The sequence below is a fragment of the Diceros bicornis genome, chromosome 10 (assembly GCF_020826845.1).
Source record: "Diceros bicornis minor isolate mBicDic1 chromosome 10, mDicBic1.mat.cur, whole genome shotgun sequence".
NCBI lineage: Eukaryota > Metazoa > Chordata > Mammalia > Perissodactyla > Rhinocerotidae > Diceros > Diceros bicornis.
The window spans coordinates 5,328,523-5,346,381 of NC_080749.1; the positions used below are offsets into that span (position 1 = coordinate 5,328,523).

Sequence of the window (17,859 nt, forward strand, 5' to 3'; positions counted from 1 at the left end):
TGACCCCAGGCAACGAGTCTTCCCTGAGCACTCCTGTCTGACCCCCGAGGCCCTAAGGAAAGAGAGGCCCAGGAGCCGCTGGAGAGGCCGTGATGGGAGCCCACCTTGAAGAGCAGGCTCCCGGCCTTTGCCTTGATGATGGTCCCGTGGCCCAGCTTGGTCTCTGCCGACTCCAGCTTGAAGATCTGCCTCAGGAACTTGTTTTCGGAGGAGTAGACCAGGGCGAGGATATCTGTGCTCAGCGCATCTCGATTCTTCTCCAGGAAGCCTGTGGGGAAAGCAGACCCTGCTCGCTGGCCCAACTCAGCCATTATCACCCACCCACAGGGGAAGAGGAGGGTGGCGGGTGAGGACACTGGTCATCCCAGGATGCCCCACGGAGTCCCCTGAAGCCATCTTCTCCACTCCTCCTGGTCTCCCCATCCCGCCAACAGAGCCACCTGTATCCAGGCGTAGCACCCACTGTCTCCACCCAGCGCCAATGAAGGTCACATCTACATCTAAACCCCTCAACCCCCCAACTCACCATCCCCACCACAACCCTCCCCCTCAGTCTAAGCTGCTCCATTCCTTCTGCCTAAATTCCTTTGATCACCTGAGGGACCTTCATGAAACCGTGCAGTGCTGTGTCACTCCTGCTTAACTCTTTCTCTGCCCCTCCGCTACTGGGGCATGCCTTCTTCCTCACCTCCATCTCCTCCTCTCTCATCTCCTGCACAGCCTGCCCCCCTCCCTGCACTCCACCGGTGCCAAAACATGCCCAGAAGGTCTCAGCTCTCCCACACCTCCAGCTTCCACGAGCTGTCCTGGGGCACTCTTCCCTCCCAAACCACCCAGGCCAACTCCTGCTCATTCTTCAAGACCACCTCATCTATTCCAGGAGGCTCTCCTGGCCCACAGGTGGAGCGAGGGCCTCCTCAGGGCTCCTGCCACCCCCCGTGCAGCCTTTATCATGAGCCTTATGGCTCAGTTCAGGGATGGTCTGAGGACTTTCCATCTCCTCCACCAGCTGTGGCACTCCCTGGGAGCATGGCCAGGTGACCATGGTCAGGAGTGAGTCCATTCCCTTCAACATCCCCCTCCATCCCAGCCATCCCCGTAACCTCCAGAAACCTGCAGGTGCCGACTATCGGCCATAGCAGACAGTGTGGCCACTCAGTACATAGTCTCAGTTTCCCACAGGGAAATGCCTGAGGGCTCTCATCAGGGCTCTGGCCCACTAAGTTTCTGGGTGACCTTGGGCAAGTCTGATTTGGGCAACTGCTTATTTACATAAAGGAGCTATAAAAAGAAAGGAAGGAAAAGGAGAAAATGAAGATCCTCCAGCCCGAATAACTCCTGTTTGTTCCTGTTCCTGAAAATCTGGCAACCTGATAATGTCCGGGGAGCTTCCAACCTGGAGAGAAAGGCACAGCTACTCCTGCCCTCAGCCCTGAGCTCAGAGGCAGCTCTGGGAGAATCTGCATCCCTCTCCCCCAATGCCCAGTGTATGCAAGAGTGGCCACTTCAAAGCCCCCCTGAGAAACCAACAAGAGGGTGGTGGGTAACTTGCTCTTCCTGGAAGTCCATATGGAAGAGGAAAGGAGTTAAACACCACTTGGCTCACTGGCTCCAAGGATGGTGTGTGCATATGTGAGCATGTGTGTGTGCTTTGACAGGACAGGTTTAGGAACCAAGCATGTCTGTAAGTCACTAAGGAGATCCTGAAGGCCTGGGAGCCCCAAGGCCCCTCTGCTAGCCCCGCCCTGGGGCCTTGGAAGGCCCTGGTAGGGCTAGGGGTCCCTCCAGATAAGACTGAGCCTCCAGAAATTGGGGAGGGGCAGTGTTATGGGCTGAGCTGTGTCTTCTCAAAATCCATATGTTGAAGCCCTAACCCCCCATACCTCAGAGTGTGAATGTACATGGAGATAGGGCCTTTAAAGAGGTGAATAAGTGATGTCAGCATCATGGCAGAGTGAGCTTTCCCGTAATCTCTTCCCCCAATAAGATACAACAAAAGGGACAGTCACAGACCAACAAGGGACTCTTACACAGCAAAACGGGACATTGGAAAGACGCACACTGCCACACATCTGAGAGGGGACATGCTGGGGTCCCCGGAGGAAGTGGGGAGAGGTAAGGAGAAATCCTCTCCCTCTCCATCAGATCCGCAATTCCGGCCCACATGCTCCCAGAGAGGGGGAGGGGCGGCCCTCTGCTGTGAAACCATAGCTCTTCGGGCTCCCTCAGCTAGTGGGAAACTCCCACACAGAGGACTCAGAACTGCTGCAGGGGTGCCATCAACATTTGAGCAACCCAGGAGAGTGGATAACGAGAGGCAAGCGAGGAACCCCCCACCCCAGGGACCCAGTGGGCAAAAGAGAGAACCCCTCCCTCCCTGCATGCCCGACACCACAGCTCAGCCGACTAGACAGAGCAGCCAGGGGCGGATCGCAGGTGGCCCATGGCCACGGAGCAGCAGGGGTGGAGCACAGGCGACTGCAGTGGAGCACAGGGGGCTCAGATTACACAGCCCTTAACCCCCACATGGTGGCAGCAGGTGGAAACTGCAACCAGATATTTCCAGAATGAGGAAAAACAAAGCGAATACAGGAACCACAATGCAAAGGTACATTAAATCGCCAGGCCAGAAGGAAAATGACAAGCACCCAGAAATCAACCCTGAAGGCGTGGAAATCCTAAAAGACAGAGAATTCAAAATAGCTATCATAAAAAAGCTCAATGAAATACAAGAAAACACAGATAAACAATTCAACGAGATAAGGAGTTTCTTCACAAAAGAGGTTGAAATCATAAAGAAAAACCAATCAGTACTGATGGAGGTGAAGAACACAATGGAGGAGATAAAGGAGAATCTGGACTCTTAAAGAACAGAGCTGACAATATGGAGGAAAGAATTAGCATTATAGAGGATAGGAATACAGATATGCTCCAGGTGGAGGAGGAGAGAGAACTAAGACTAAAAAGAAATGAAGAAAGTCTCTGAGAAATTTCTGACTCAGTTAGGAAATGTAACATAAGAATTATAGGTATTCCTGAGGAAGAGGACAGGGAAAGAGGAACAGAGAGCCTATTCAAGGAAATAATAGCTGAGAACTTCTCAAATCTGGGGAAGGAGCATGAAATACCAGTAAGTGAAGCCAACAGGTAGCCTAAATATGTCAGCAGGCAAAGGCCCACTCCATGGCATATAGTGGTAAGGCTGGCTAAAGTCAATGACAAAGAAATAATATTAAGGGCAGCTAGACAAAACCAAAAAATAACATACAAAGGAACTCCAATCAGGCTCTCACCGGATTTCTCAACAGAAACTTTACAGGCTAAGAGAGACTGGAATGACAGATTCAAAATACTGAAAGACAAAGACTTTCAGCCAAGAATAGTCTATCCAGCAAAAATATCCTTCAAATATGATGGAGAAATAATAACTTTCCAAGATAAACAAAAGCTAAGGGAGTTCATGGCCACGAGACCCCCACTACAAGAAATGCTCAAGAAGGCCCTCAGGCCTGAAAAAAAGAAGAGAAAGGGAATACAAAGCTTGGATCAAGGAGAAAAATAGGTAGACAAAATCAGAAAAATAGTAGATCTTTACCGGAATAGGTTAGCAACCACTTAAATACCAATATCAAAGATCAAAGGAAGGAAAACATCAAAAATAAAAATAACCTCATCACTGTAAACACACACCCACAGCACAAGATAGAATAATGTGTGACAAGAATAACTTAGAAGGGGAAGAGGAAAGAGATCGAATAGACTTAGTATAAGGAAATAAGATGGACTCTCTCATACACAAGATTTTTTATACAAACCTCAAGGTAACCACTAAACAAATAATCAGAACAAAATCACATATGATAAACAAAGAGAAAACTAGAAGAGTCATAAGACAGAACAACCAAACTGAATTGGCAGTCCAAAACACATGGGACAAGAAACAAAGGAAAAGCAAAAGAACCGGAAAATAGGAGACAAAACAGCAACATTAAGCCCTCATATATCAATAATTACTCTAAATGTAAATGGATTGAACTCTCCAATCAAAAGATACAGAGTGGCAGGATGGATTAAAAAGTAAGACCCAACAATATGCTGCCTCCAGGAAACACATCTCAGCTCTATAAAGACAAGCACAGGCTCAGAGTGAAAGGATGGAAGACAATACTCCAAGCTAATGGTAAACAAAAGAAAGCAGGTATTGCCATACTCATATCAGACAAAGTAGACTTCAAGATAAAACAGGTTAAGAGAGACAAAGAAGGGCAATATATAATGATAAAAGGGACACTCCACCAAGAAGACATATCAATTATAAATATATATGCACCCAACATAGGAGCTCCAAAGTACATAAAGCAACTATTAACAAACCTAAAAGGAGATATTAACAAGAACACAATAATAGTAGGGGATCTTAATACCCTACTGACATCCATGGATAGATCATCCAGACAAAAAGTCAATAAAGAAACAGTGGACTTAAATGAAAAACTGGATGAGATGGACCTAGTAGACATATACAGAGCACTCCATCCAAAAACAGCTGACTACACATTCTTCTCAAGCGCACATGGAACATTCTCAAGGATAGACCATATGTTGGGAAACAAAGCAAGTCTCAATAAATTTAAGAAGATTGAAATCATAACAAGCATCTTTTCAGACCATAATGCTATGAAACTGGAAATCAACTACGAGGAAAAAACTGGGAAAGTGACAAAGATGTGGAGACTAAACAACATGCTACTGAACAACCAATGGATCACTGAAGAAATTAAAGGAGAAATCAAAAAATATCTGGAAACAAACGAAAATGAAAATATGCCATAGCAACTCATATGGGATGCAGCAAAAGTGGTCCTGAGAGGGAAACTCATAGTGATACAAACCGATCTTAACACACAAGAAAAAGCCCAAATAAGCAACCTTAAATTACACCTAACAGAACTAGAAAAAGAAGAACAAACAAAGCCCAAAGTCAGCAGAAGGAGAGAGATAATAAAAATCAGAGCAGAAATAAATGAAATTGAGACCAAAAAAACAGTAGAAAGGATTAATGAAACAAAGAGTTGGTTCTTTGAGAAGATAAACGAAATTGACAAACCCTTAGCCAGACTTACTAAGAACAAAAGAGAAAAGGCTCAAATAAATAAAATTAGAAATGAAAAAGGAGAGATTACAACAGATACCACAGAAATACAAAAGATTATAAGAGAATACTATGAGAAACTATATGCCAACAAATTGGACAATGTAGAAGAAATGGATAAATTCCTAGACTCATACAACCTCCCAAAACTGAACCAAGAAGAAATAGAGAATCTGAATAGACCAATCACAAGGAAAGAGATTGAAATAGCAATCAAAAACCTCCCCAAAAATAAAAGTCCAGGACCAGATGACTTCTCCAGTGAATTTTACCAAAAATTCAAAGAAGACTTAATACCCATCTTTCTCAAAATATTCCAAAAAATAGAGGAAGATGGAACACTTCCTAACTCATTCTATGAGGCCAACATCACCCTGATACCAAAGCCAGACAAAGACAATACAAAGAAGGAAAATTACAGGCCAATATCGCTGATGACCATAGATGCAAAAATCTTCAACAAAATATTGGCAAACCAAATACAGCAATACATTAAAAAGATCATACACCATGATCAAGTGGGATTTATACCAGGGACTCAGGGATGGTTCAACATCCGCAAATCAATCAAAGTGACACATCACATCAACAAAACAAAGAATAAAAACCACCTGGTCATCTCAATAGATGCAGAGAAGGCATTTGACAAGATACAATATCCATTTATGATAAAAACTCTCAACAAAATGGGTATAGAAGGAAAATCTCAACATAATAAAGGATATTTATGACAAACCCACAGCCAACATCATACTCAATGGGGAAGGTCTGAAAGTCATTCCTCTGAGAACAGGAATGAGGCAGGGATGCCCACTCTCACCACTCCTGTTCAACATAGTACTGGAGGTTTTGGCCAGAGCAATTAGGCAAGAAAAAGGAATAAAAGGAATCCAAATAGGCAAAGAAGAAGTGAAACTCTCACTATTTGCAGACGACATGATTTTATATATAGAAAACCCTAAAGAATCCATTGGAAAACTATTAGAAATAATCAACTACAGCAAAGTCGCAGGGTACAAAATCAACCTACAAAAATCTGTTGCATTTCTGTATGCTAATAATGAACTAACAGAAAGAGAGCTCAAAAAGATAATACCATTTACAACTGCATCAAAAAGAATAAAATATCTAGGAAAAAATCTTACCAAGGAGGTGAAAGACCTGTACAATGAAAACTACAAGACATTATTGAAAGAAATCAATGATGACGTAAAGAAATGGAAAGACATCCCATGCACATGGATTGGAAGAATAAACATAGTTAAAATGTCTATATTACCTAAAGCAATCTACAGATTCAATGCAATCCCAATCAGAATCCCAATGACATTCTTCATGGAAATAGAAAAAAGAATACTAAAATTCATATGGGGCAACAAAAGACCCCAAATAGCTAAAGCAATCCTAAGAAAAAAGAACAAATCTGGAGGCGTCACAATCCCTGACTTCAAAACATACTACAAAGCAATAGTAATCAAAACAGCCTAGTACTGGTACAAAAACAGACACACAGATCAATGGAACAGAATTGAAAGCCCAGAAATAAAACCACACATACACGGACAGCTAGTTTTCAACAAAGGAGCTAAGAACACACAATGGAGAAAGGAAAGTCTTTTCAATAAATGGTGTTGGGAAAACTGGACAGCCACATGCAAAAGAATGAAAGTGGACCATCTGCTATCGCCATTCACAAAAATTAACTCAAAATGGATCAAAGACCTGAAGGTGAGACTTGAAACTATAAAACTCATAGAAGAAAATATAGGCAACACACTATTTGACACTGGTCATAAAGGAATCTTTTCGGATGCCGTGCCTACTCAGACTAGAGAAACTAAAGAAAAAATAAGCAAGTGGGACTTTATCAGATTAAAGAGCTGCTATAAGACAAATGAAACCAGGATCAAAATGAAGAGACAATCCACCAGCTGGGAGAAAATATTTGCAAAACATATATCCGACAAGGGGTTAATCTCCATAATATATAAAGAACTCACACAACTGAACAACAAAAAAAATACAACCCAATCAAAAAATGGGCAGAGGAAATGTACAGACACTTTTCCAAAGAAGATATACAGATGGCCAATAGGCACATGAAAAGATGTTCAACATCACTAATCATCAAAGAAATGCAAATCAAAACAACACTAAGATATCACCTCACACCCGTTAGAATGACTATAAGCACCAAGACAAAAAACAACAAATGTTGGAGAGGATGTGGAGAAACAGGAACCCTCACACACAGCTGGTGGGAATGCAAACTGGTGCAGCCTCTATGGAAAACGGTATGGAGATTCCTCAACAAATGAAAAACAGAAATACCCTATGATCCAGCTATCCCACTACTGGGAATCTATCCAACGAACCTGAAACCAACAATCCAAAGAGGCTTATGCACCCTTATGTTCATTGCAGCATTATTCACTATAGCCAAGAAGTGGAAGCAACCCAAGTGTCCCTCCACTGATGACTGGATCAAGAAGATGTGGTATATATATACAATGGAATACTACTCAGCCATAAAAAAAGACAAAATCGTCCCATTTGCAACAACATGGATGGACCTGGAGGGTATTATGTTAAGTGAAATAAGCCAGAAAGAGAAAGACAAACACCATATGATCTCACTCATATGTGGAATATAAACCAACACATGGACAGAGAAAATTGTATTGTGGCTACCAGGGGCAACAGGGGTAGGGGATGGGACAAGGGGTGAAGGGAGACATGTATATATGGTGATTGACAAACAAAAATGTACAACCAAAATTTCAGAATGTCATAAACTATTAAGACATCAATACAAAAAAAAAGAGGTGATTAAGTTAAAATGAGACTATTAGGGTGGGCCCTAATCCATCATGTATGATATCCTATAAGAAGAAAAGGTTGGGACACAGATAGGCACAGAGACAGCAAAGATGCCAGAAGACGACGTCATCTATAGGGAGAGAGACACCAGAAGGAACCAATCCTGCCAACGCCTTGATCTTGGACTTCTGTCCCCTAGAACTGTGAGAAAGTAAATCTCCACACCTGTCTGTGGAACTTTGTTATGGCAGCCCCAGCAAGTAACACGGGTATGGATTTGGGGGCTGAGAGTACACCCCCTGCCACCCTTGCCATGGGTAGAATGGACTCCCTAAAGCGGGGCGCAGACTCACACTGAGAAGGCACTGAAGAAGAGCTGCTTCCCAAAGCCGGGCTAGATGAGGGCGGGGGCCCCGCTGAAGGGCTCCACTCCTGGGACTCTGAGGATTGACCCTGCAAGGACACGACCCTGCCTTTCTTCTCCCACTCTGCCCCTCTTTAAGTCACCCCACCTTTTAGTGAGGCACTCTGTGCATACCTGCACAGACTGGTGTGGGGTCTGGGGAGACTGAGTCCAGGGTGGGAGAGGGAAGGGAGCCTGTTTCCCCCACCTCTGCCCCCAGTGCCTGTGAGAGGAAGGGGACTGCACCATGAGCTCCGGGGTGACTTGCGGCCCTCACAGAGCTGGGAGTGGGGAGAGCAAGTGTGCACTGTGAGGCCCAAGGGCAGCTCCTAGGGCCGCCTTGTGAGGACGGCAGCACACAAGCCCCTCCCCCAGCTATGTGCTGGGGAGGCTGCCCTGGGCAGATGGGGGGCCAGCAGACACTTACTTGGTGGCACTCTTGTGCCACTCAGGCCAGGGCAGAGCCTCCCCACCCCAGTGTCCTCAGAGGGAGGGGAAGGCTGAGGCAGCACTGGGCTCAGCCTCCCAACAGGCAGAGTTAAGTGGGGCTTAGGTCATCAGCACAGCAGGTACCCAAAGTAAAACCAGCAGGCTCAGCTTTAATGAACATTAATAGAATTTTGCATTCAGAAAGTCTAGAAAGAAACTACCTTAATCTCAGCATACATGAAAGTTTCATGTCACTTCAAAAAATAAAACTTGATCTTGAATTACCCATGGAGGTTGGGATGGACTCAGTATCTTCTCTGTGTTCCGGGACCCTGCAGTCCCACTGGCTCTGGCTCCTCCGTTTCTGAAGAGCCCCAAAGCCAGGATCTGGTGGGAACTATGAGGGAGCCACCACACCTTCTCATTTCTGCACGGAAATGATCCCCTGACCTCCCAACACCTCAGCATTTCTATGTAAAATACTAACCCTTCCTGCTGCCTTGTCTCTCCAGCTGAAAAGCGTGCACGGATCAGCCCTGACTTCCAGTTTCCAGGTAAACAGACCACAGCACCTCCCTCTTTCTCCACACAAGCCACAGACAGTGACACTGTGGCTGCTGACCCCGTGTTCCTGACCGCAGCCGCATACTGGCCACTTGTCTCACTTTTCTAAGCACACTAATGGTTGATCACCCCAGGCCTTTATTTCTCCAATCAAAACCACTCCTGACCCTATCTCAACATGTACAAGAATTAGTTCAAATGGATCAAAGACTTAAATGTAAAAGATAAAATTAAAAATCTCTTAGAAAAAAACATAGGGGTAAGTCTTGGATTAGACAATGGTTTTTTAGTCATGACACCAAAAGCATGAGCAACAAAAGAAAAGCTAGATAAGGTGGACTTCATCAAAATGAAAAACTTTTATGCTTCAAAGGACACTATCAAGAGGGTGAAAAGATAACCCACAGAATAGGAGAAAATATTTGTAAATTATAAATCTGATATGGTACTTATATCCAGAACATATAAAGAACTCTTATAACTCAACAATAAAAAGACAACTCAATCAAAACATAGGCAAAGGATGTGAATAGACTTTTCTCCAAAGATGGTACAAAAATGGCCAATAAGCACAAGAAAAGATGCTCAACGTCAGTAGGCATCAAGGAAATGCAAATCAAAATCACATTGAGGGGCCGGCCCCGTGGCTTAGCGGTTAAGTGCGCACTCCGCTACTGGTCGCCCGGGTTCGGATCCCGGGCGTGCACCAACGCACCGCTTCTCCGGCCATGCTGAGGCCGCGTCCCACATACAGCAACTAAAAGGATGTGCAACTGTGACATACAACTATCTACTGGGGCTTTGGGGAAAAAAAGGAGGAGGATTGGCAATAGATGTTAGCACAGAGCTGGTCTTCCTCAGCAAAAAGAGGAGGATTAGCACGGACGTTAGCTTAGGGCTGATCTTCCTCACATACACAAAAAAAAATCACATTGAGACACCACTTTAAACCCACTAGGATGGCTATCATCAAAAAGACAGACAAAAACACGTGCTGGTGAGGATGTGGAGAAACTGGGACTTGCGTGCATTGCTGGTGAGAATGTAAAATGGTGCAGCCACTTTGGAAAACAGTTTGGTGGTTACTCAAAAAGTTAAACAGGTTCCCATGTGACCCACCAATTCCTCTCTGAGGTAGATACCACAAAGAAGTGAAAATATATGCTCACATAAAAACTTGTACATGTGTTCATAGCAGCATTATTCACAATAGCCAAAAAGTGGAAACAACCCAAATGTCCATCAATTGATAAACAGATGAACAAAATATGGTATATTCATGTCATGGACTATTATGCTGCAATATAAAAAAACTAGGTACTGACACATCCTACAACATGGATGGACCTTGAAAACATCATGCTGCGTGAAAAGAAGCCAGTCACAAAGACCACATATTGCATGGTTCCATTTATCTGAGACATCCAGAATAGGCAAATCCATAGAGACAGAAATTAGAGGTTGCCCAGGGTTGGGGCAGGTAAGGGGGAATGAGGAGTGACTGCCATGAGAGGTTTCTTTGGGGGGGGCAGTGAAAATGTTCTAAAGTTGGGGCAACAGTTACACAACTCTGTGAATATACTAAAAACCTTTGAGTTGTACACTTAAAATGGGTGAATTTTGTGGTACGTGAATTATATCTCAATTATTACCAAAAAAAAACAAAACAAAATGTGCCTAGTGCATTCCATTCCCTCTGCCCCACTGCTAGCTCTGCAAAATGTCCTAGTCCTCTCAGCCTTCTTCTGTGGCCCCCCTGGAGTGATCCAGGTTCGGAAGGAAGGGGTGCGGAGGAGCTGCACCTACCTTCTGCCTGGTAGTACACCTCGCCAGCAAAGTGGGCAATGCCAAATCTGGCATCATGGATGTTCCTGGGTTGCAAGAAGGCCTTGTTGTTGGCGTGGACACTGTTCAGTTTTTGCAGCATCGTGGTATCTGTGCCCTGGAAGAACGCAGATGCCCTATGGGCTGAGGTCCCAGAGTCCCGCCACAGGAGGTCAGCTGGCACACCCACAGGGCTCAGGGGCTTCCTCAGGGGGGCAGAGCAGCTGGGCTCAGAATGACCGAGGGCCTTTCTACAGACAGGAGACTGACGCTCTGGGGTCAGCGACCTGTCACAGTGAGTGAGGGCCCAGCCAGGAGCACAGACGGGGGCTGCCGGCCTCTACCGCCAGCTCTCCTGCTCCACCCTTCCCCACAATTGTCCAGGTACCTTAGCCCTGGCTGCTCCCTTCCCTGGACTCAGAGCTCTTACTGACTGCACTCGGAGTCCATCTCCCTGAGAGCGAGAAGGAACGCGTTTCCTTCTCTTGCACCCTCTGCAGCCCTTGGTCCACGGGTGTTTAACAAGCCCCCTCTCGGGATGTGTTCTTGAATCTAAGCAATCAATGGCTAAGATGTCATTCTGCTGGGGAGTGGGAGAGAGGGAAGAGTCAAGAGGCCTTCCTGCGGGAGATGGGCCTGAGGTGGGCCTTGAAGGAGAGGAGGGTCTCATTAGGATGGGGCTCAGGTGCTAATTCCTGGCAGAGGTTTCAGCAACGCTGGGAACAAACAGGCCACCCCGGTGGAGTTTCCCAACCTTGAAGAGGAGACTCATGGGTGCGGTCTCCATGAGGGTCAGCAGGCCCAGGGCCGCACCTGTGGGAAGTGGCTCTCTTCGTCCAGGAGGGAGATGATGCTCATGGGCTTGAGGGCCAGCAGATCGAGAGTGGGCCGATTGTCGGTGTAGTGGATGTAATCCCAGGCAATGTTCTCTGAGCGGTACTCCTCCTGTTCTAGGCTGAACACGTGCTGCACGAAGAACTGCTGCAGGTGCTCGTTGGCGAAGTTGATGCACAGCTGCTCGAAGCTGTCGAGGCAAGGCCACCACCCAGGCATGGAGCAGGGTTAGCTAGGTCCCTGTTGAGGGTGGTGGGATCCACAGGGCCACCAGCCGACTGCACACAGCCATACCTGTGTGTGCATGGATGCATGTCCCCGTACACAGGGAGCCTCCATGTACACGCAGAGGCATACCCCCCTCTTCTCTCTGCCTCCACCACCATCAGCTCCTCCACCCCGTGGCAAACAGACTAAGAGAAACGAGAAGGCTCAGCATGTCATTCAGTCCATGCCTTTGGCTCCTTACAGTCCTCTAGAGAGTCCTCTGCCAGGCCTGCCTGTCCTGACACAAAGACAATCTTCCGGGGACTGAGTGTCCTGTAGTAACCCAGCCCCATGGGCAAGTGGCTTTGGGATAGAGAAGAGCTTCTAGAGATCCGGCATGACTTGCATCAATCAGACGTACTCCTTACCCCCGCCCTGGTCCTCCAACCTGCTCTTCCTCCTGGATTCCCCACCTTGGGAAATGGCCGCTCACTCATCACCCTGGCTCCCGTCAGGAACTGAGGAGTCATGCCTGGGGAGGAAGGGAGGCCTCTCCCCCTCCGCCCCAATTCCAATCAGTTGCCAAAGTCTGGCCCATGCTCTAACATAGCACTCTGACCTGTTTACTTCTTTTCACTCCCACCACCGCACCTTAGTCTGGGCCACCCTCATTGCTCACTGGGAGCACAGTAATGGCCTCCTAATGGCTCTCCCTGCCTGCAGCCTCGCCCCACACATCATTCTCCACACACCACTAGAGGGAGCTTTCTGATGTGCGAATCTGATCACGCTCTTGCCTGCTCTGAATCCTCCTCCCAACCTTCCCGTTGTTTTCAGGATCCAGACAGACAGCAGAAAGCCTGCCGATCTCTTCCGGGGAGGGCATGGCCCCGGTCATTCTGGACTCCTCAGCGTGTGAAGGCACCCAGCTCTTTCCTATCTCTGAGTCTTCACATGTCTGATGCCCCCCTTCTCTCCTTCCTCAGGAACTGGCTCGTTTTGCTCATCCTTTGGGTCTCACTCAGGCAGTTCTTCCTCAGGATGGGTTGCCCATTTACGCAAAACTTCATCACACCTGAGACTGGTTGTTCAACGTCTGTTAACCCAAGAGGTAAGGGAACAGGTCCGCCATGTTCCCCACTCCCAACACAATGCCTGGAGAGTGCTCAATGCACACCTGCAGAAGGCAAGACTGAGCAATATGGCATTCCTTCCCCAGACCCACAGACTGCAGCCCGTCACAAACCCAGCTCACGGTTCCTTCAGGGAGGGGTCCCTGCACAAATGGCCAGAACCCCCACAACCAACTACTCATGCACCTCCAAGGTGCCCAAGGTGTGCTTGGTCTGCTCAACTGTCCCTCTTGAGGACAAAAACAAATGATCTGAATCACATTTGCATTTACTGTGCCTTAGAGCTCCCTTCACATTGGGCTTCGTTCTGCCAGCCCTGCCCCATCCCACCTGCCTGCCCAGCTGGTCCTGGGAGGCTGCAATCCCAGTGTGCTTGCATTCGGAATTGCTTATGTCTTGACAATCCTGGCTCTCCAAGGGGCCTTCTCAGACTTCACTTGTAGACACAGCCTTGGGCAGGGACATGCCAAGGTCAGGCCACCCCTTGGCTCCTCTAACAGGGCCTAGAGGCCTCCACTTGGAGCCAATCCAAGGCTCTGTCCTGCCAAGCCCTTTAAATGAACGAGGCTCACATGTGCAGGCTAGGTTGCATCTAGAACACTTCCTGCTTGCCTGTCCCTCGGTCCTCATTTTCCTCATTTGATCTCCTCCTGCCACTTGCTAAGCCCCAGAGCATCACCTGTCCTTATTTGGCTCCACTGCCTGGCTCCCTTCACCCCCTTTGTCTTCCCTACCCCCAGCCTCCACCACAGCCACAGCAGGGTATCACCTTTCTGACCTGCCTCTTGGTTACAGCTCTTCAGCCTCCGGTTGGGATGCTGGGACACTGGGTCAGAGGTGACCTGCCTCACCTTAGTCCACCAAACTCAAAAGTCAGGGATGGTCCACAAATCCCTTACCTTCCCCCTATTCCCTAGTATGATATCCCACCTAAAGATGCAGTTGAATTGATATTATTGATTTCCATTTTCCCCCTAACTTCATGTGATAATTCACTCTAGTTCATGAGGAGAGCAGATGGCTCAAGAAAGGTGACAAATGCTGGGGCCTCAGCCTGGCTTTCAGGATGCTTTTAGCAACATGGCCTTCTCCAGATGTGTTGTGGGTGTTGGGGGAGGTGCAGAGGCCACCTCACTGCAGAGACTCGGGCCTGCTGAGTGGACCCACCCTGGCATCTGTGAGTGGAAGTAAGAGGCCAGCGGGGGAGGAATGGCTACTACCCTCTAGCTTGCTCAGTTTCTGAAAGCAGGTGAACTGAGATCTTCATACCTATTGTTCTGGAAATTTTCAAAGCCAAATATGTCCAGGAGGCCAATGGCTCTTCGCACATTTTTGGGGTCCTGGGCAGGTGGAGTGAAAATCACAGTGTTGATCTTCTTGACAATCCACAGGAACAGGTGCCCATAGATGCCCTGAGGAGATAGGGGTAAAGTCCACGGCTTTGAAGCACAGGAGGAAGGCTGCCCCTTTCTCCAACTCCCTGGAAAGGCTGCATGCACCCTGGATCTCATGGACCTACTGAGGGATATTATCCCTACTTTAAAGGCAAGAGACCAAGCCCAGAGAGGCCAGGAAGCCCACCGTCACCAGGCAGAAGACTGGCAGAGTTGGGACTTGCCCAACTATCTCTGTTCTTTCCTCCTCTCCATCAACAAGGCAAGGAGCCATGCTCAATAGATAGACACGTGGGCCCCTTCTCCTGCAGCTCTGCACCTTGGCAAAGGCGTCCCTCCGGTCTGCGGCCTGGGCGATGTTCAGGGGCCTGGTGACAAACTCCCCGCGGACGATGATGGAGTGCTTGATTAGACAGTCCCGGAGTGCCTGGTGCTTCACCTGGGGAGGTGGTGGGGCTGGCATCGCAGCAGAGCCTGGCTCCAGAACTCTGACCAGCGTATGCCATGTGTGAGGGTGGGAGAGGCCTGTGACTAGGGCCAGGCCAGATTGGGGCCAGAGTCAGGACCCCGGGTGGGGCCTGGCCCAGGGTTGGTCTGAGTACTGGGGTGTCAGAATGTTCAGGAAGGATGCACCAGCTAAGTGGGCCCCGAGCATGCAGGCTGCTTGGTTGACCAGCCATGTGCTGGTCTCCTGGGGGCTGGGGAAGAGGCTGGTGCCATCAGACAGAACTTGGAAAACAACGGACTCTGAGGCTAGGCCGTTAGCATCTGGATATGCCCCAACCAGAGTCACTCCTGCCTGGAGGCTGAAGGCCTAAGGGAGCAACAGGAGTCTGGACGGGCCAGTCCCCCCACCACGCAGAGAAGACTGAGTCGGCAAAACCCCAAAGCTCCTCAGAACCCTGAGCCAAATGAAGAACTTAAGCAGCAAAATGTGCCTGATACGATTGCTTTTTTCTTTTGCTTCTGATTCTATTAATTTCCCACCAGAACTGTCAATGAGGTGTGATGTGGAGGACATTACAATGTCCCCAGTGCAAAGATATTTCCCCACCCAGGGCCTGCTGCTATTCCTCCAAGTCGAGGCTCCATGCGGTCTCTGTAATAACGGGGAGGGCTAACGGTATGAGCACATTTCGCTTTCCCAGAATAGCACAACTCATGGAGAACTCCTGGGGATGAGGACACAGGGCAGGGATGTTTTGATGGCAGCTAGGGAAGGTCCAGGGTAAGAGTACTGGGTTAGATGGATGAGTGGGGAGAGCTTGAGGACTGGGTGGGTGGAGAGTGAGGATGCTGACTGAAGGCCCCTGAAGAGCAGGAGGGCCGGGAGCAAAGGGAAGAAACCTGTATTAAAGCCAGACTGGTCATTTCACTACTTGGGTAATGATTAGCTCACACTGCCCCACCCTGATCCCACACCCAGAGCCTGTAGAAGGGCGCAGGAGTTGAGCTGAGAGCCTGGGAGAGGGGTGAGGAGGCAGGAGTGGGAGACTGGAAAGGGCTATGAGAATCAGGAGTCAGGGGTCCGTCAGCCCAGGCCCCTGGGGCCCCTCACAAAAATAGAAGCTGGCAGACACAACGGCCAGGCTACCTCCAGTAACTTCATCACAGTGGGAAAGGCAGGCGTCTCCATCACGTCCGAGGAATCCAGATTCTCAAAGACCGCGGCTGCAGACAGAAGCAGTGACCCTGAGTGGCAAAGCAGCCTGAAGTGATGGGACAGAGGCCCCAGGAAGGCCCCGGGCCTGGGGCAGCCCCCGGTCTGTACATTAGAGACAATCATTCCTGGGCGTGAGGCACTGCCTCGCCCAGATGGCCCTTAGGGATCCTCTCCTTGGTGATGATCAGCACCTTAGCTGTGAACAAATGTAACAGACTACTTCCCCACTGCTCGATGAGATCAAGGCCTGGGGTCAAAGGGAAGTTTGAAGAAATGCGGGCTTATATGGAGGGAGAAGCCTGGTGCTGGTGGGAGCCGGGTGGGGTCTATTAAGGGGAAGATGAGCCAGCAGCCCCCTTCAATCCACACCGCTGTCCATAGAACCTGGGCTTTCGTTTATGCATCTAGTCAAACAAGCAAACATCAACGGAGCACGACAGTAAGCCAGGCCCAGCTCTGCGGCGAGTCTCCTGACGGGCCTCCCCAGTTCAAGCTCCTCCTCTTCAAAGCAACCTCCCACTTAGGGCTGCCAGTCTGGGGGAAGGAGGAGTGCTGTTTCTGTACGTTTTTTTTTAAACTTTAAAAAATTGTAAAATAAAGCAGACGTAAAAAAGTGCATAAAACCCAAAGGCATGTTATAATGAATAATGGCTAAGTCAACACTGTGTAACCACTAGTAAAGTTACGACAGAGCCTTGCCAACACCCAAAGCCCCAACCCAGGTCCTTTCCTCCTAAGATCATGTTCTTCTCCACCAGAGGGAACTACTCTCCCAACTTTCACAGAAGTCACTTCCTTGTTTTTTGTTTATCTTTTTACTACCTACAAATTAATCCCTAAACAGCACTTAATTTTACCTGTTTACCTGTGTGTGATCTATCTGCATTCTTTTGTAGCATTTAATTTGGCCTGTTTTGAATTTTCTGTAAGTGTGATCGAATTGCATTCTCTGGTGCCTGGCTTCCTTTCTCAACAACACATTTATAACTCTTCCGAGTACTGATGTCCTGCTGCTCATCAGCACCCATCTTTCACCAGCAGCAGTGCCCAGTTCTGTTGATAGATTACATGTCACCCCGGCTACAACTCGCCGGGAGTAGATTTCCTTACATGGTGTGAGATTGTGGTCCAAGTTCATGTTTTCCATGTGGACACCCAATTGCTCTAGAACAGGTTATTGAAAAGTCTGTCCTTTCCCCATTGCTCTGTGAATTGGTGTCTTTCATGAGTTCTAGAACCAGCCATAGTCTCTTCAAATATTGCCTATGCCCACTTTTTCTCTTTTCTTTTAGGACGCCAGTTAAATGTATGCTACATCTTCTCACTGTGTCCTATAGGTCTCCTACTCACTCTTATATTTTCCATCCTTTTGCCTCTGCATGCTGTGTACACATAGTTTCTTTGGATTTTTCTTCTGGCTCACACATTCCCTCTTC

The 17,859-nt window shown here is 47.9% G+C and overlaps 1 protein-coding gene across 1 annotated transcript in view; it reads right to left on the bottom strand.

Moving 5' to 3' along the window:
• Positions 1 to 17,859, bottom strand: part of MYO7B (myosin VIIB) — a 94,103-nt gene that overhangs the window by 45,242 nt on the left and 31,002 nt on the right. Inside the window, exons 9-14 of the mRNA XM_058549740.1 lie at positions 16,355 to 16,431; positions 15,080 to 15,199; positions 14,636 to 14,778; positions 12,006 to 12,216; positions 11,175 to 11,310; positions 105 to 268 (exon numbers count right to left, since the gene is read on the bottom strand). Coding sequence (XP_058405723.1) covers positions 105 to 268; positions 11,175 to 11,310; positions 12,006 to 12,216; positions 14,636 to 14,778; positions 15,080 to 15,199; positions 16,355 to 16,431 — 851 coding nt within the window. The remainder of the gene's footprint in view (positions 1 to 104; positions 269 to 11,174; positions 11,311 to 12,005; positions 12,217 to 14,635; positions 14,779 to 15,079; positions 15,200 to 16,354; positions 16,432 to 17,859) is intronic.